Source organism: Canis lupus, chromosome 25 (genome assembly GCF_011100685.1).
Source record: "Canis lupus familiaris isolate Mischka breed German Shepherd chromosome 25, alternate assembly UU_Cfam_GSD_1.0, whole genome shotgun sequence".
NCBI classification, from domain to species: Eukaryota; Metazoa; Chordata; class Mammalia; order Carnivora; family Canidae; genus Canis; species Canis lupus.
In genome coordinates this window covers 29,787,598-29,807,486 of record NC_049246.1, presented here as the reverse complement: position 1 = coordinate 29,807,486, position 19,889 = coordinate 29,787,598, and the positions used below count along the sequence as shown (strand labels likewise).

Here is a 19,889-nt window from a genome sequence, read left to right as displayed (position 1 = left end):
GGAGCTGGGGACCAAGAGAGCCGGATCCTTCCTCTTTCCCATGAGAATTGGACATATTTTTAATTTTCTTGTATATTCTGTTTTGACATCTTAAAAAACTTTCATGGCAGGGGACAGACTGCCTCTTCCAGGGTTAGGCAATTCTCCGAGATCACCAAGGACCCCACCAGGAGAGTGCTTTTGATATGCAAACTAACCAATCAGAGCCACACCACTCCTTGTTGGGGGGGGGGGGGTGCTGGAGCACCCCAGGAGGCAATTTTCCTCCATCCTAAGCATCAGCAGGTCCAGGTCCAGGCACCTGGAGAACACCCAGATAGCCCAAAGCCCACCAGAATTATTCAAACCAGCCAGTCCTGAGCTGTTCATCTTTTGTTACCTGCAGAAACCCCAGTGGCGGCCATGGCCTAACTCCTTCTCTGGCTCCTGTCTTCCAAATCCTGACCCCCTGCTGCTTCTCCGAGTGGCCCTGCACTGTGTCTCTAAGACTGGTGAGTACAGTAAACTTTATTTCCTGAGCTTTTCTTCTGCCTCCTCTGTGCTGACTGACCACATCATGAAAGAATACAAAACAGGATGGTTCCTTGAGATTCTGCAGGAGGAGGGGAAGCCCTAAATGCTTTCTTCTTTCAAAGCTTTCACCAGGAGGAAACGTGTACTTCCCCAGTGAAAGTACTTTCAAGTGCCCTTTCATTCCCTGGTGGACTGGACTGAATATTTCCCCCCACCCCAAATTCATGTCCACCTAGAACCTGTTGGTGTGGCCTTTGGAAAGAGGGCCTCTGCAAAGGTAATCCAATTAAGGTCATACTGGATTAGGGTAAACCCTAAGTCTAATATGACTGGCATCCTTACAAGAAGAAGGGAATTTGGATGTAGAGACACAGACCCACAGGGAGAAAGCCATGTGAGGACAGAGACACAAATTATAAAGATGTATCTTAGAGGCCAAGAAGGACTAAGGTTGCTGACAACCATCAGAAGCTAGAAGAGATAAAGAAGTTTTCTCCCCTAGAGTGTCCAGAGGAAATACAGCTACTTACATCTTGATTTGGGACTTCTTGTCTCCAGAACCGTGAGAAATAAATCTCTTTTGTTCTAAGCCACTCAGTTTGAGGTACTTTGTTATGAGAGCCCTAGGAAATTAATACATGTGGACAGTCATTTTCTGACCAACCCAAGTTTATTTTTTTTTTTATTTTTATTTTTTTATTTTTTTATTTTTATTTTTTTTCCAACCCAAGTTTAAATATGAGGGTCTAGGATATCAGTTTGTACAAGCTAACTCGTTGGAAAGGTAGTGAACAGTGACTCTTTCTGCCTTTGCTGCCACCACCTAAGGGCATGGGCTGCAGACCCAGCAAAACAAAGCTGACCCTTGAGCCCTCAGGCCGGTGCCCATTTTTCCAGAATACGGTCTGATGCACATAGATATCTGACCCCTTGAATAAAACTAGTGGGGGATTTTTTTTTCGTCCTTGTTATGGACTGAATTGTGTATCTCCTAATTCCCACTGTGACTGTATAGGGCTTTTGTGGAAATAATTGAAGTTAAATGAGGTCATAAAGGTGGTGTCCTAATCCAACAGGACTGTGACCTTATAGGAAAAGAGAAAGAGAGATACCAGGGATGCATGCGCAGAGAAAAGATCATGTGAGGATTTAGTAAGGAGGTAGTTGTCTGTAAGCCAGTGAGAGAGGCCTCGGGAAAGCAAACCTGCCACCATCCTGATCTCAGACTTCCAGCCTCCTGACTGTGAGAGAATAAGTTTCTGTTTTTTAGGCTGTCTGGTTTGTGAGATTTTGTTATAGTAACTCAAGAAAACTAATACGATCTTGTCCCCTCTTTCAGCAGCCTAATCTGGAGGGAAACCAGATGGCCCAAAGGTACCAGGACCAACGGCTATGAGGAAGCAGTAATAAGAGAGGGTGGGATGGTGGAGTGGGCTGCCAAAAGGAGGGATATAAAAGATCTAGGGAGAAGGTCCCATGGAGCCAGATAGTCAAAGCAACACAGAAGCTCCCACAAGGGTCAGGAAAGAGACCCTTCAAGTGGCCCCAAAGTCCAAAGTGAAGGGGTGTGGGTGACATGATGCAGGAGACCTTTCATCTTTCCACACAGTGGAGACCCAGGGGGCCACCGGGGCCTGAGCTCAAAAGAGCAACCCTGCACCCTCCTGGACTTGGCCAGCCACAGAACAGTATCTTCATCAACCAACCGTTGTGTCCCAGCCCTTACGCCGAGTTTGAATCTTGAGCATCCAACAACAGGAATTTAAAGAAAGGATAATATAGACATAAAGTGGACTTCAGTTTGGGTTTGAACGTGTTGAATCGAAGGTGCCCAGGAGTACTTCACAGAGAGCTCCTGAGAAGGCAGTTGCCTGTATGGAAAGAATTTAGGGACTCAAAGTCCTCAGAACACACTCGAGATGGCAGAAGCTGAAAGCAGGTACATGTTAGGGGTTATGGGTCACAGCCCTGAGCTGTGTTCCTAACAAGGAAGGAGGGGGGCATGAGTCAGGGGAGGGTGGGTAGTCAGAGAGAAACACTTTACCCTGATGGGAATGCAAACTGGTGCAGCTGCTATGGAAAATAACTTAGGGGGATCCCTGGGTGGCTCAGCGGTTTAGCACCTGCCTCTGGCCCGGGTCGTGGTTCTGGAGTCCTGGGATCGAGTCCCACTCAGGCTCCTGGCATGGAGCCTGCTTCTCCCTCTACCTGTGTCTCTGCCTCTCTCTCTCTCTATCATGAATAAATAAAATCTTAAAAAAAGATAAAAAAAGAAAGGAAGGAAGGAAGGAAGGAAGGAAGGAAGGAAGGAAGGAAGGAAGGAAGGAAGGAAGAAAGAAAGAAAGAAAGAAAGAAAGAAAGAAAGAAAAGAAAGAAAACAACTTAGGGAGGTTCCTCAGAAAAATTTAAAAATAGAACTATCTTTTAGGTCAACAATCCCACTTCTGGGCAAACACCCAGAGGAAATAAAGTCAAGAACTTGAAGAGATAGGTATTTGCAGCCCCATGCTCATTGGAGTATTATTGACAATAGCCAAGACATGGAAATAGCCTAACCCGTATCTGGATAAAGAAGATGTGGCACAGATATTCAGTGGAATATTGTACAATCATAAAAAAGGAGATCTTGCCATGTGCCACAACATGGATGAACCTGGAGGACATGATGCTGAGTGAATGAAGTCAGACACAGGAAGACATACTGTATGATCTCACTTATATGTGGAAGCTAAAAAACTCAAACTCATAAAAACAGAGCAGAGTGATGGTTCCCAAGGAGTAGGAGTTGGGGGCACGGGGAGATGTTGGCCAAAGGGTACAAAAGTGGGGTTATACAAGATAAATAAGTTCTGGAGAGCTAATATACGGCCTGGTGACTATAGTTAACACGACGTAGCGTATACTTGAAGTTTACTAAGGCAGTAGATCTGAAGCTTTCTCACCGCATGCACAAAAATCCTAATTAGGCAGGGTGATGGTTATGTTGATTAGCTTGTTTGTGGTGATCATTTCATAATGCATATGTAAGCAAGACATCACATGGTACGCCTGAAGTATATATACTTTTTATTGGTCAATTATACCTCAATAAAGCTGGGGGGAAAGAAAAAAGGAAGGAAGAAAGAAGAAAACCAGTTTAAAGAAAAACTTGGAGCATTTGACTTTATTTCTGTTACCCCAGAATAATGACTTTACCCCCAAGAAAGGTTAGAAGTTATTAGAAGAAATTATCTTTTAGCCCAACAGTGAGCTTCAAGAACCAGGGGAAGCTCCAGAAAGCCTATGTCTTGGGGTAGGTGACAACTGGGACCCCTGAGGAGGGTGCCCCGGAAGGCAGAGCCTCCCAGAGGATCAGGAATCTGGGGGCCTCTGAGGCCTCAGAGGCAAGTTCCCATCAGCCACTGAGGCTAGGGCAAAGCTGAGCAGGACACTTCCCCACCCCAGCCTTGGTCTCATTTACAAAGTTGAGGCCAGGACTAATCCTTCCCAGCTCTGGTTTCCTTTGTCATTCGGCCTCTCCCTTCCTGCGTGCCCCTGGGGCACTCACCCAGCTTCTCCATCTGCAGCTGGAGTGTCCTCTTGTCAGGGACTCCAGGGAGCCTCTGCTGGCAGCCCTCCAAACCCAAGTTGGGGCAGCACATGCACAAAATCAGGAAAGACCTGCTGGCCCCACCTGAGGGTAGCTCCAGGACAGGCAAAACTATGCTAGGTGCCATGTTCTCAGGGTTATAGAAGGATTCCTGTGGCTTTTTAAAAGGGTGGCTTTATTAAAACACCAACATTAGAGGAAATTGAAAGAGAAGAATGTGTACCAATAAGCCTCTCACTCCAGCACAGTGGTTTCCATTCTTCCCAGTCTCCTCTCCCTCCTTCTGGATGCATGTCTGCTTGCACATTGCACTCGGAGGGCACACAGGCAATAGGGCAGTTTCTTTTCCCCTGAACATTTCATACACACTCTCCCATGCTGCTTATTAGCTAGCATTTGGAATGGCTATATAATATTCCTTCGTGTTGTTTTGTCATAACTTAACCCGCTAAGGTTGGACATTTGGGTTTTTCCCAGTTTTGAGTGATCCGGAATAATGTTGCAGAGAGTTTTATATACATGTCATTTTCCTTCATTGTAATCATTTCCTTAAGGCCAATGGAGTAGGATTTCTGAGCCAAAGGATATAAACTGCTTTTATAGATCCTGAAAGGATATTGACTTCCTTAAGGCAATCTCCTTGTTTATTCATGCTCAATGGCCCCAGCTAATGATCAGAGGACAAGTGTTAATGGGTAAATAAGAGATGCCTTTCCTCAGACTTCTCCCAGAAAGATGCAGTTTTTCCAAAACTCTGGCAGATAATATGCTGAAATGTTTCACAGAGGACAACTGGCCGGATCCCGTCATTGTTGACAATAGCAAGAAGGAGAAACAAAGCAGTGAGCAGAAGAAACCCCTCCCAGGGTGACTCAGGGTGGCTAGGGCTCTGATAAATCCCCTATTTCCCATCCTGGGAACCGGCACCATTCCCTAGGAGTCACTTTGGACACCTTCTTCACTGCCATCCCCATGTTCATGCAGGTGCTAGGTAGGTGCTAGGGTGTGGGGCTCCAGAGCCCCTCTTAGAGATAGGGATCTCTAGGGAAATGGGAACTGGCTCCAGCTGAGCTCAGACAGTGCTCTCGTTAGAGAGAAGCATGGTGAGAGACCATTGGGTGAGACCACCTATGCCCTCTGACCTGGAGCAGAGCCCGGGCCTGCCTGCCTATTTTCTGGGACTTCCCTGAGATGGGGAGGCTATGGGATGAGACTACAGGAAGGGGCTGTAGAACCCACCCCAGCTCCCTGTATCCCCTGGATTGCTCTAAAAAGGATCACAGGGAAGGTGGGGCTCTCAAAGTTGCACAGAGTAGGACAGGAGCCCAGGGATTCCTGGTAGCCATCAGGCCACATGGCACTGCCAGCTGGAAGGGCAGTTGGGGCCAAGAAGGCAGGCTTCCCATCTCTGAGGGACTTCTCAGAAATGGAGGGCATGGTTTGAAGCTGGACATTATTCCAACAAGACCAAACACACCATCTACCTGGAGGCCATAGCAATGGGTTACCTCAAACAAGAGAGATACAGGGAGGGTCACCACCCACGACCACCCACCATGACCACCACCGTTGTCCCCCACAGACTTGAGACTGGCAAAACTCTCTGCTTTGTTATCCTTCCTCCTGGGCCTGTAAAATCATTCACCATTCATCTGAAATTTGAATTTATCAGGGCATCCTGTATTTTTTTTTTTTAAAGATTTTTTATTTATTTATTCATGAGAGACAGAGAGAGAGAGGAGCAGAGACACAGGCAGAGGGTGAAGCAGGCTCCATGCAAGGAGCCCGATGTGGGACTCGATCCCAGGTCTCCAGGATCACACCCTGGGCTGCAGGCGGCGCCAAACCGCTGCGCCACCGGGGCTGCCCGCATCCTGTATTTTTATTTGGTAACTCTCCACAATTGGGAGGTAATCGGAGCAGTCCAGGTGAGAGATGATGGGGTCCATCAGGGTGTGCTGATGAGGTGAACATGGGAGGCAGGTGAGAGAAATCTAGAAGGATTCCCTTGTTTTTGGTTAAGACAACCAGATAGACCATGGTGTCATTTACAGAGATGGAGGAGAATTGGGGAGAAACAATTTGGGGAGGGCAAATCAAGAGTTCTGTTCACATGTTGAGTTTGAGATGTTTATTAAATCATCAGGTGGGAATGGTACAAGTAATAGTTGAATATATTAGTCTGGGATTCGGGGCAAAAGTTAGTGGTGAAGACAGAAATGAAATATGATGGAATTTAATGAAAGGCACCAGCAAGAGAGCTCAGTTAAAGAAGGAAAGAAAGCCAAGGACTGAACTCCTAGTTACTCCAAGATTTAGAGGTGAAGCAGGTGGGAGCAGAGTGGCATAGGAGACCAATGGATTGCTTCCCTGAATTAAATCCGAACTTCTCAGAATATGTCAGTACCTCTTTTTTTGAGATTTACAGAGAAACATTTATTGACTCCCTGGTGTAAGCCAGGCATTGTACAAGGCACTTTATGTGTTACCTTGGTCACAATACCAGTAAGTGATCATCGTTATTCCCATTTTAATGTTTTTTTTTTTTTTTTAATGAGGATTAAATAATTTCCCCAGAGCACAACTCATAAGTGATCTAACTGATATCTGAATTCAGGTTTGCCTGATTCTAAAACACCTGACTTTTTTGAACTGTACCACATTTTATAGGGTTGCTTTGTTTTGATTTTTTTCATATCTGCTCTTCCGGTTGGTAAGATCTTTTTTTTTTTTTTTTTTTTGGTTGGTAAGATCTTTATGTTAGGGGCCTTTCTTTATTTCTCTTCATATTTCCCTGTACCTCAGTACCTCAGTGCCAGGCACATTGTTGGCACTCAACAAATGCTTGCTGTTTTGGATTTGATGCAAGAGGGCTCAATGCCTACCAATCCTCACAAAAATTCTATGAGTTTATAGCTTCTCTCCAATAGGGCGGGGAACAAAAGCTTGTTACTTGCTCAGCTTCAATCCCAGCCCAAACTCAAGGCCATCAGTTAGTGACAAAATTTACTTGATAGCTCTGGCACGTGCAAGCAGAAGCTAGAACTACAAGGCAGACCGAAAGGTAGGTTTGGAAAATACACAAGTTGAGCCATGAAGAAGGAAATGTGAGCTGCAGAAGGAATCAAAAAGACTAACTCAAGCCCATTCCCATCTATTTTTGCTTAAATATGAAAGCTCATTTTCTTAACAAAATCTGGGTGCTGCATTCACGGTGCCTCTAAAATTTCCTCCAATCTTGGCTCCTTGGACAGAAATCAAAGCCATTGACAAGTGTCTCTTGATGTTTTCTGTATAGCATGGGGAAAGGAGGGCTGGATTATGGTACAGTTGGAGGGAGTTATACTCGATTATAATCACCTAACAACCACTGTAGGAGGAATACTACATGCCATGGACTACTGTAGGTAGTTTCCATGGATGAACTCATTTCAGCCTCATCACGATACTTAGAAGTGGGGAGTGTTAGCCTTTCTGCTTTACAGATGAGGACTCTAAGGCTCAGGTAGCTTGAATAACTTGCCCAAGGGCACACATTAGGTAAGAAAGTCAAGATTTATAACCTGGCAGGCTGACTCCAGTGCCCAGAGGCTTTGCCACTGGGCCATAGATAATGCCTCCAGCAGAGTGAGAGGGTGAGAGGAGTGCTGACTTCACACAATCCTGTCATCTGTGGTCCAGGCTCCAATCCCCTGCTGGGGGACCATGAGCCAGCAGCATGCACAACTTCTCTGAGCCTGTTTCTTCAGTATTACATTATGAACTCCTTTCTGGATTCCTTCGATTGTTAGGAGATTTAGATGACATATCATTTGCAAAAATTCCTTGAAAGCCATAGAGCACAATCCACAGGCGAAAGATTAAAGGGCTACTTAGTGGTCAGTATAAGTCTAAAGGGGAGTCGGCAAACTTTTTCTGTAAAGGGCCAGGGAGTAACTATTTTTGGCTCATTAGGCCATTCGATCTCTGTTAAAACTACTCCACTTTGCCACTGCAGCGTGAAAGCAGCCATAGACAACACATAAATGAATGAGCACAGCTGTGTGCCCATAAACCTTCATTGGCAAATATAGGCAATAGCCAGATTTAGGCCTTTGCCTACAGGAAGGATTCCAGGGAAATGTAGCTGCGATAGGTCCTCTGTCCTATCTAATTTTGTAACAGTTTGACTAAAGACCCAGAGAGCATAATGTCAAATTTGCAGGTGGCTGGCTTTCCTTCATGCCCACTTCTCTCACCTTAGGGTGAGATGCCCACCTATAGGAGGCATCCATGTAAGGAAGAGAGATATGACAGGTCCTTCCCCCTGGGTCATGGAATCTTTTGTGGAGAAGTCAGGATGTCAAAATTCTCTCTTTCCCTCCCGCTCACCTAGAGCTAAGGAGAGTCTGGGGTGCCTTCTGCTGGGGAAGGTCTGATAGCTTCGGAAGGCTCACACAAGGTGGGATGCAGGGGGCAAGGGAGTGTCTCAGGTAGGGGGGGTCTAGGTTTCAGGAAAGAGGCTGGTGGGGGGGTCTTTGAAGTGATCCCACCTCACAGGACAATAAAGTGTGTACACAGGCTGGTGTGCCCTTGGTCATATCCTCCTGGGAACTGTACACGTGGCGGCAGGCTAGGGAATGGAGACTGCATTGGGATACTGGCTTAGATGTGACCGATGACACAAGCCTGAAAGGGAAAGCTAAATGACAGATGTCCAAATCCAGATTCAAACTGATCCAACGGACTGCAATACTTGGCAGAAACCAGTGTGATGACATTTCATTGGGATTACTAGCAAGATCTGCATTTAAGTTGAGGCAACAACAAAATTAACAAAATCCAGTTGTACTGACTACAGGGGATTCAGGAGCCCCCACTAGGCAATATCTCCTTTGAAAGAAATCTGGGGTTGGCAAACGGACATGATAATTAATGGCTTCACAATATCCCATCATTTGGATGTGCTATCATGTATTACTATGAGTCACAATGAGCAAGGCTCGTGCAAGTGTGGGCTACGTCAGCATACGTGCAGTGTCCAGATCAAAGTTAGCCACAGCCCAGCACACCCTGCCCTGGCCAGACCACACCAACAGTGCTGTGTCTAATTTTGTTTTCCACGAAAACCTGGTGTTTGTTGTGTGGGGATGGCCATTACGTTGAGGCCAAACATTAACTAAGCATCTATTGTCTATAAAGCATCATTCCAGTGCCAAGAGCACAAAGACAAACACAACACAGTACCTTATCATGAAGGAGCTCTGTTTTGGACTATAAAGGGGTGCAGGCACATAAACTGATGATTTCAACATCACCTGGCAAGTGTGAAGGCAGGCACGTGCGTGCACACATAGGCACACACACACACAGACACAGGTCTCCTAATCAAGATCTAAAGGGCCTATTTGAAAGAATGAGGATTGCTTAGCCTATTTTCACCCTGCTGAAGAATGATCACAAGAATAAGGAGAAAGCCTTGTTATGAGCTGTTCCTACAAGAGGAGCTAGGAACAGCATGCATGAGATAGTCAAGGAGGATTGGGCAAGAGTTGCTGTCACTTGTGGCTGTTCTTCAGTAGAAGTGCAATATCTCATCTGTCTGGGAAATCAGGAGGGAGGTTCTTGCCTGGGAGGGAGGAAGTTTGTACAAGATGTCCTCTGAGACTCCATCCAAGGCTAAGCTCCCAAGTGTTGCGGGTGGGAACGGCACCATGGAGCTGGCTTGCTCTCCCCTAAGGAGATACAGTGCTAGAAACCCTATCCTGTTTTTTGGCACACTGAGCCCTGCTCTGTCACGGCAACTCCAGGATCAACTCCAGGATCAAACAAAGTCTCCAAGGCTTCCCCTGTGGGTTTATTAGAAACGTGTGGGCTATGGGTGCATACCCTCCCACCACAACAAGCACACCAAGTTCTTTGTTTATAAACAAAAACCACTGGGTGCTCAGTCTAAACAAGACTTAGCATCTAAACTACTTGGCATGTAGTTTTTACATGCCAACCACTGAGTTTTCATGTATACATTAATCCTTACAACAACCCTATGGGGTAGGTACCATTGTCATCCCATTTGACAGATGAGAAAACGGAGGATTTGAGAAGTTAAATTTTTTGCCCCAAGATTATAGAACAAGTCAGTGGCACAGCCCAGATGTGAACCCAGAAGTTTCCCCTCAAAGCCGATATCCTATAGCTATTCACTTAGAGTGTTTAAAAGACACATGGAGCCCATTGTTTTTCAGATTATGGTTCATATCCCATTCATGGATCATGACACCAATGTATGGATTGTGGATATATTTTTTTTAATGAGCTGTATAGAATAGGGTAGAAAACCATTGGCATCCATTACACATTTAGGATTAGTTCGGTTATGGGTGGATGTGGGAACTAGTTGTGATTTAAATACGTTTATTAATGTAGGCTGTGGTCAAAAAGTCTGGGAAATGCTGACCTGGTCCAACCTGCTCACTTTACAAATGAGTGTACTAAGATTCAGACAGTGATTTTTCCCAAGATTACAGAGTGTTAATGGGTGAGCTAGGACTAAACCCAAGTTTTTCTGACACTCAGTTTCCACTATCAAGCTTAACTGACCACAAAGAAAACCAGGAAAAAACAGGAGTAATAATACTCATAGCAGTGGTAGTACTCCTGCTATAATAACAATAGTCTACCTCTATCATGCTTGCTGTGTGCCAGGAGCCACTTTTCTAAGTGCTTTCAATGTATTAACTTATTTAAATCTCAAAACAATCTAATGAGGTAGGCATACTTATTTTCCCCATTTTCAGATGATGAAGCTCAAGTACAGAAAGATCAAGTAACTTGGTCAGTATCTCATAGCCGGTAATGGAGAAGACGGGATTCAAATCCACACAGGCTGGCTTCAAAGTCCATGGTGCTGGGATGCCTGGGTGGTTCAGTGGTTGAGCATCTGCCTTTGGCTCAGGGCATGATCCCGGGGTCCTGGGATTGAGTCCCACAGGGAGCCTGCTTCTCCCTCTGCCTATGTCTCTACCTCTCTCTGTGTCTCTCATGAATAAATATATAAAATCTTAAAAAAAAAAAAGTCCATCATGTTACCCAGTATAAGGTACTGCATGATGCTGCCTGTCTTACTATTCTCCCTAAATGCCATAATCCCAACAAGTATGTACTATGATGTATGTGTAATAATATAATTAATTACACACTCATTTCTTCCACCAGTCACATGTCCTTGAGCGGTGATTCTGTATTTACTGTGCCATTCAGATACTTAACTAAAACTGAAATAATCCTATTTCCCCTGACAAATAAGATCCCCTCCAAGGTTCCATGTCTCTGTCATTTATTCATTCACGCACACATTCATTCACTTATCATCTGCATATTTAAAAACATCATGTCCTTGTAGAACTGAAGAGAAAAGGCAGATTTTTTTTTTAAAGACAAAATTGTGTCTTCCTTGTTCCAAAAGGATTAAGGTGTTTACGTAAAATACAGTAAGATAACAGCAGATGAGAACAAGATAAAAGAAGAATGAGTAAGAGATGCTAAATGGACGTTGGGACAAGAGTAACAGAAAAATGTTTTCTGGAAAGTCTATACAGTAGCTGTGGGTGGACCACAGATCTGTCTCCAGGTTTTCATTTTAATTACCTTCAAATTCATACATCTTGAGTGGGATGACAACTCACTCTCAGTTTGCATTAATTGCCTCTTGAAAGCAACTGTAATTACTTTCAGATTCACAATCTCCTTTAGGTGAAACCAAACTAATTCCTCAAGGCAAGCATACCTCCTTCTGAGACTCAGACAGATAATTTCTGCAGGCATTGACGTTGGATAGTGGAATGAATAGACCCCTCAACAGCACCCCTACAATAAGCACAGGGTGGAATTTCATGGCACTATTTCCAACAGGTTGTCCCAGTAAAGTGCAAGAGCATCACACTCTTAATTCCGAGATGCATAATGAAATCAATAATCTGCCATATAAATGGATACGGGCTCTGAGCACACTGTTCTCTGATTGCAGAGTCAAAGACAGACCTGTTTGGAGTGAGGTCATCAGAAAAGGGGTTTATTTATTTATTTTTATTTATTTATTTATTTATTTATTTATTTTACAAATTTATTTTTTATTGGTGTTCAATTTGCCAACATATAGAATAACACCCAGTGCTCATCCCATCAACTGCCCCCCTCAGTGCCTGTCACCCAGTCACCCCCAACCCCCCGTCCACCTCCCTTTCTAAGACCCCTAGTTCGTTTCCCAGAGTTAGGAGTCTCTCATGTTCTGTCTCCCTTTCTGATATTTCCCACTCATTTTTTTTTCTCCTTTCCCCTTTATTCCCTTTCACTATGGGTGCTCGATTTAAATGACATTCAGATCACTTGGAGGTTAGCTCTTCCCATGCTGAGCCTCCCCAGCCACTCCAGCTCTCAGGAGTCAGACCCTCCTTTGCATAAGCAGACTCTCTGGCACAGAGCATTCCCTACATCATACTGTCCTAATGTGTATTGTGTGCTTATGATTTGAAACCCCTCCCAGAATAGGAATCACATCTCATGATTCTTTTTAGTCCCATGCTATGGATTGAATGTTTGCATCCTCCCAAATTCATATGTTGAAATCCTAACCCGCAATACGATGGGATCAGGAGCTGGGGCCTTTGGAAGGTGATCAGGTCATGAGGGTGGAGCCCTCATGAATGGGATCAGTGTCTTTATAAAAGAGACCCCAGAGGGCTCCCTCACTGCTTCCACCATGTGAGGACATAGAGACCAGACAGCTATCTGTGAGCCAGGAGGTGGGTCCTCACCAGACAACAAACCTGCCAGCACCTCAATCTTGGACTTCTCGGCCTCCAGAGTGATGAAAAATAAATGTTTGTTGTTTAAGCTGCCTGGATTGTGGCAGTTTGTTATAGCAGCCCCAGTGGACTAATTACTAGGGCTTGTTCTATTGTCCTGTACCCACTAAGCACTCGTGTACACGTCAAGCAGTTATTAAGGGGATGATGGCCACGTCTAACTGTTGCTGTTATGTTTTTTAAGGTTTTATTTATTCATTCATGAGAGACACAGAGAGAGAGAGACAGACATAGGTAGAGGGAAAAGGAGGATCCCTGTGGGGAGCCTGATGTGGAACTCAATCCCAGGCCCCCAAGGACCATGCCTGAACTGAAGGCAGATCCTTAACCACTGAGCCACCCAGTTGCCCCCTGACCATTGCTGTTAAAAAAAGAATTCAAGTAAGCTGTGAGAGAGGAGCCCATTTCACCAGGAACTCTCTCTGTTATAGTTCCCTAGTCTATGTTGCAGTAGAACTCCAGCTTCCCATGAAATCAGATGCCGAGATATTTGCACTTCCCCTGTCTGATATTACATTTTCACAGTGGGAATTCAAATTCCTTAGTTGTGGCATGACAGAAGGGAGGAAGAGGTCGTTCTTCATGACCACCCTTTGTCACCAAAGTGATGTCCCAGAATAGTCATGAATAACAGCGGACCTCCTCTAACACTTTGCCTCCATCATGTCTTCCCTAAAGTGCTGGACCGAGGACCTCACAACACCATGACCATCCAATCTCAACTCTCCTGTTCAGGAACTTAAGCCTGATGGTTGATACTGTCCAAAACTGAACATGGAACAGAACGAAAACATACTATGCGACCATTGGTCCAGGTAATGAGCAATGGGTTGAAGAGATAGAAAGTCAGAGGAATTTGGGGGTGGCAAGAAGGGACTAATGCAGCCTTCTTGGGAGACGTTGGAAGGCTGGGTGGATAGAACCTGGCAATACTGTGGAAATATCAGGAAAGTTCCCAAGAGGATGCTGGTCAGGAATGGATAGTTAGATGGTGGGTAGAAAGCCCAATTGAGATAATAGTTCAGGTGAAAATAATTTAAATCCGGATGGCTGGATCAGACCAGGTTATGCAGGATGATGCATAAATATGAGGTACAGTATTTGCTTTTTATTTCAAATACTTGGATAAAGAGATGAACTGAGAGAAGTGTCATGTGAGGTTTTGTAAGAGTAATATTTTTATGTAGTTGGATTATCATTTCGCAATGTTGAAACACAGTAGAAACAAGCATTTGTACCCTGGTCATTTTGTGTCAGTCAGCTACTCAGACACGGCACCTGGTTGCAGTGGGTGGTTTTGTCAAGGATGTATGAGCTTTGTGTCAACAAGGAGGTTTTGAAGTCTGAGAGTGGTTCCGACAGGACTCCTGCCTCAGTCTGCTTGGACTACTCTAACAAAACACCACAGGCTTGGTGACTTAAACAACAGACATGTATCTGTCATAGCTGTGGACACTGGAAAGTTCAAGATCAAGTTGCAGGCCAATTTGGTTGTTGGTAAGGGCTGTTCTCCTGGCTTGCAGGTCACTCCTTTTCTCTATGCCATCATATGGCAGGTATCTCTCTCCCTCTTCCTCTCTCTCTTTCTCTCCCACCCCCTTCCTCTCTCCCTCTCTCCTCTCCTCTCCTGTCTCTTCTTATAAGGGCACTAATCTCATCAGTGAGAGCCCCACTCTCATGACCTAATAACCTCCCAAAGGCCCCACCTCCCAACACCATCATATTGAAGGATAGGGCTTCAACATATAAATTTGGGGGTGGGGCACGATTCAGTCCTTAGCACCTCTTGTGCAAGGCAACCTCAGCAGGGCAATGAAGAACATGTTCCATCTAAGATGAGGAAGCAGCCACAGCAGAACTCCTTACAGAAGGGCAGGCAAGTTCTGGTTTACACTGAATCATGGATCTCCCCATTGTCTTGGTATTTTCATAAAAGGAGCATCACCGGAGATCTTCAATCAGGGTAATATGAAGAAATATCCTACCTAAGGTCAGGCAGGAGCTCCTTGAAGAACCCCAGACTTGTCCACCACATTCCTAAGTCCCCTCCTGAGGGGAGAGGCAGCAAGTGACTATATTTTTCATTGGCCTCCCTCACCTAACCCTTCCTAGGGGCCAGCATGATTTTCCAGGCAAGAACCTGGGGAGGAGCCAGTGGCCATGCCACAGATCCAAGAGATAAACTACAATGCTCTGTTTCATCAGATTAATTCAAATCCACCCCAAACTGTCACATCACACAGGCAAGCTGGTACTCACTCAGAAGCTTCAGGCACAAAGGTGATCATATTGATCAACATCCTCCCCAGGTCTCCACACACAACAACGAGGAAGCACGGCAACATTTTGGTTAGATTGGAAAACCACATTCCATCCACCCTTCTGAAACTTCCAGGATGTCATCATAAATCCCATTCAAACTCCAAGTTGACTTAGCCAGGAGAAAAGTCTTTCTGCACCATGCCAGGCAACAGTACTTGTTAGGAATTCTCCTCTGTTTTGAATGGGAATCTATCTCCTCACAAAATCCACCCATTTGTCTACTTCTGAGGCCACACAGAATATGTCTGCTCTTTTCCACATGGCAACCCTCCAGGCACCAGAAGAGAACCTTCCTTCCCTGGCAGGTCTTCTCTCCCTAAGAGATGATGGTCTTCCAGACCCTCCAGGCTCCAGAGACCTGCCCGAGGGTCTCCATCATCTGACTCTCCTAGACCTTCTTCTGTCACCTAAAAGTTCCTATTCAGCAGAGAAGTTGTAATACCATAGCCTAGCTTTCCTGCTGGGCTGAAACGGTTTCCAAAAATTCTGGAAATTTGTTATGGTTGTGGCTGCCAAGCCCACAAAACCCAGATCCCAATCTCCCACTGAGCAGCCCAAGAACATGTTCAAATCATCCTCTGGCTGGACATTATCCCTGGGTCCTTGAGATGAATCATGAGTTTCTCTCATTGTTGCTGTTGGCCGCCCCTCTACCCCTAGGTCAATGTCTGTCCCTGCCCCTCTACCCCCAGGTGTCTGTCCCACCACCCCTAATGATGCCTTTTGCCCTGAGCATAGAACCCTGAAGGTGAAGGCAGCATTTAACATCCCATCACAGGGCCCAGCTGACTATGCTCACTCGACAGAAAGTGAGAATAGACCAGTGATGTCCTGGGCATCTGCCTCACAATTTCCAGCAAAGGGTCATCTGCAAGTGCTTAACCTCCGGATCCCTGTCCTAGAGTTAACTCAAGGACCCCACCCTCAACACTCTAAGTCATCCCAGCCTGGCCAGCTGCCTTGCTCTGACCAACCTCCCTCCATGCAACACCCATACTTCCACTGCGTGTGCTCCTCTAGATTACTACAGCACTTGTGTCAACATAGAGTCTCCGTCATCATCCCCATCACATTCTGCTTAAAGACGATTCTATCTCCATGCCTCTGCTTCATCCCCCAACTGGAAACTCCTTGAAAGAAAGCCATGGGTCTTACTTAGCTGTATCTCCAGTCCTAGCATGGAATCTGACACAAAGCAAGGTGATCATGTAGGACAAGGGAGGTTGAAATAAACTGATCCCTTGGCTTTACTTTGTCAGCACTCACATATCTCCACTGAGAAAGGTGGGAATTGTGCACCTCTTCCTCAGGGTGGGAGTCACGAGAGACCATCATAACCTCTCTCCCTATCTGCTTCCCCATCTATATCACAGTGGAGTAATCTGTGAGTGGTGAGCTGGGCTTGGGGTAAAGCATGGGGATCCTCCATTTGATCCCTTTCTAAGCCATGAGATCTGCTTCCTCCTGGCTAGAGAATGTGCTCCCAACTCCAGCATATGACTGGCCCATCTTACAGATGGAAATTGGGACAAGGAACCCTGCCGGACTGGGGCAAACCCATCCCACACCCAATAATTGCAAAAGGGCAGCAGGTTTATTATGAGTCTGATTAGCCTCAGCAGCAAAATGTCTCATGACTATTTTCATCATCACCAGGAAAAGGAGCTTAGCCTACTCTGTGTAAAACTCTGCACAGAGCTCCAGGGAGGGCCAGTGAGATGCACAAGTCACACAATGATGTGGGGAGAGTCAGAAGTCACTCAGAACAGCTCGGTCTCTGCTCCTGGACTCAGAGATTTCCCAAGATCACATAGCCTCTGCCAACTCCGCATCCCACATGAAATGGGCAAAGCTGCCAAGAGTCTTGCCGGTCTAAAAGACCAGCCGACTTTCTCCTTCTTGGTTTCCATGGTGACCAAGGTGGTGTTTGGGCTTATGACTGTGGAAATGAAGAGCAGAGGCTCCAGCGCTCCAGTTCCCACCTGCCCCTGCTTCCTCGCACACTTCCTGCTTCATGCTTAGAGGCCAGAATAGGGAAGGGTGCCCTTACCTGCTAAGATGAAGATGCCCACAAGAATCAGGAAGACCAGCAGGTAGAGCCCCAGGACAGCATGCTTCAGGGCTGACAGGGAGCCCAGCTGAGTGCAGCAGCCTCCTGCTCGCCGTTTGTGGCCTGGACCTAAACAATAAGGGTAAGAAGAGGAGGGAAAATCAAGCACGTGAAAACCCCACAAGCATTTTTTTTTCTTTTTGGTCTCATTGCTCCCCATGTAGGCAGATGTTCAAATGCAGCCTCTCACACCTTCTGCACATCTGCATTGCAGCTGTAATGATGGGGAACTTTCCAGAACATGACAAGCTTTTGAGTTTCTGGCTCTCCTCCCATCCTCTGCATTCATAAACAAGCCAGATAGCCATGTCCTACAGCTCACATGCCCAACAAACCCACCCTCCTGGAGCCAGCCCAAGCAGCAGAGAAAGCTCAAATAGGCTGGAATAGGTGTCCTTTACAAAGCATCATTGTCCCATGTGACCCAGAAAATATGGAGAAAATTTAAAACAGAGGTTGCAAATTTTAACTTCTACAGTGGCCCAGGAGGGATGGAAATGAGCAAAGTGGGCCACGTGGGCCTGGGGAACCTAACCGCGCACTCACAGTCTGGAAAAGGTTGCGGATGTAGGAGTAAGGGTCAGGTGTTGCCAGACACAGAATTTTCAAGACGAGCCAGACGTGATTTTGAGAAATTGCCCTATTTTTAAAGTGTTGACAACAACAACTAATAATAATAACAGACAAAAAAGCTTACAAAACACTGGGGAGTGTAAACAAAACACACTTCCATGCCAGATCTGACCACCAGTTTGCAACCACAGGTTTAGATTTGCAGGAAGACATAGTAACTTCACTCTGTGAAACTACACAAGGCTCTCCAGCTTCTGGCCAATACAGGAGAGCAAAATACTCATGCTCTACTGGACCTCATGGATCTTTTGGTCCAACCCCTTCAGATTACAGGTGCAGGTGTCAAATGTTAGTGGCAAACCCTAGGTGAGGACACAGGTGCCCTGACTCCTGCTCATCTTTTAGCTAGACTCCTCCTTCAAGGCAGTCTTCCCAGATAGCCTGTGCAGAGGCTGGAAAGCCACTAACCTCCATCTGCTTCGTCAACTGACAGTAGAAAGGAAGAGATGCTATGCTCTCCTGCCCTGACTCCCAGCAGGGCAGGAAGGAATCCAAAAGGGCTTTTTTTTTTTTTCCCAAAACATACATGCCCCTATTATGCTTATCCCCTTTCTCCTGTGAGGGACAATGTTGCTAACTTACTACAGTGTGCTATACATGGAGGAAGGTGTGGGAGCAGAAAAAGGTTGAAATAATTGATACTCCAAAATGTTTCTAAAGATGGTGCGATATTTGTAATTCCTTGGCTACTTTGGGTTTGCAAGGCAGTTGCTTCAAGGGATACTCATTACCTCTCAGGTACCATGATCACCTCTGGGCCTTGGGGAGGTTTGGTTACTGGGAGGGAGAGGATGAGTGACCACGCTGGTGTGCTGGCCCCCAAGAGGGAGGAGGAAAAATGAAGAACATTTTCCCACTCATTTACTCCATTTCACTGAAAATACTGCTGTTCAAACAGCCAAGTAGAATGATTACATAATATTTTCACAAAACTTTGGGTACAATTTGGAGTAAGTTTAAAAAAAAATACAAATTTAATCACCATTCTCATCAACCCTTAACTGCTAGCAAATTTTGAAAAGTTAATCTGCTTTTCCACTAAGACTTGAGCAGAATACATCTTTTTGAGTTCCCCTAAGTATTCTTTTCCAGGATTTTCTATCCCTTTTACACAATAGACTCTATGAGCTGTTTTGCTCCAGAAACTAAAGGCTGTTGTCACATTAAAAACATTTTTTTTTAATTTTTAAAAAGATTTTCTTTATTCATTTATGAGAGACACAGAGAGAGAGGCAGAGACATACGCAGAAGGAGAAGCAGGCTCTGATGTGGAACTCGATCCCAGGACCCCGGGATCATGAAATGAGCCGAAGGCAGATGCTCAAATGGTAAGTCATCCAGGCATCCCTCCTTGACACATTTCATCTTTTTTTGTTGTTGTTCTCATGAGAGCCACGGGCTCTCTGGGTGCAAATGACTAGAGACAGGGCTGTTTCCCTAGAAAGACAGAATGGTAGGCATGGCATTGGATACTACACAAATATGAGTTTGGGTGTCATGACGGTTGTTCCTGCTCTACACCCTGCTTTTTCTTTAGATGATGACAATACTGCTGCTGCTGACAGTGGCCACCCAACTGCGAAGGGTCAGAAGATGCCCATGCTGAAATGCTATTATCCTTATGTTTATCCCAAAGCAGTCTTGGGCTTTTCTTTCATTGCCTTTGTTTGATCCTCTTCTTATTGAAATATGGATGGATTTCAGCCATATTCTGTTAACTGTTTCAATTTTAGTGGAATCTTGCAGATCTGGTTCGTTATAACAAGAAATCATTCTCTCAAAAAGAAAAGAGTTGACATATATATATATTTTTTTGCATGTAACTTTTTTTTTTTAAGATTTTAATTTATTTATTCATGAGAGACACAGAAAGAGGCAG

At 45.3% G+C, this 19,889-nt stretch overlaps 1 protein-coding gene and 1 long non-coding RNA gene across 6 annotated transcripts in view; one reads left to right on the top strand and one right to left on the bottom strand.

Annotated features, from left to right (window-relative positions):
* Window positions 1-19,889, bottom strand: part of SCARA5 (scavenger receptor class A member 5) — a 122,956-nt gene that overhangs the window by 75,969 nt on the left and 27,098 nt on the right. For all 3 annotated transcript variants that reach the window (XM_038573735.1, XM_038573733.1, XM_038573734.1), the window contains exon 3: window positions 17,318-17,446. In XM_038573735.1, coding sequence (XP_038429663.1) covers window positions 17,318-17,446 — 129 coding nt within the window. The remainder of the gene's footprint in view (window positions 1-17,317; window positions 17,447-19,889) is intronic.
* On the top strand, window positions 1,619-13,750 carry LOC111092286. 3 transcript variants are annotated; one of them, XR_005378632.1, is made up of 3 exons: window positions 1,619-1,756; window positions 1,853-2,452; window positions 13,624-13,750. It is a non-coding gene; the product is annotated as an uncharacterized LOC111092286 (long non-coding RNA). The 3 variants fall into 3 exon arrangements; XR_005378631.1 differs by lacking the exon at window positions 13,624-13,750 and adding an exon at window positions 10,879-11,099; XR_005378633.1 differs by lacking the exon at window positions 13,624-13,750 and adding an exon at window positions 2,942-3,376.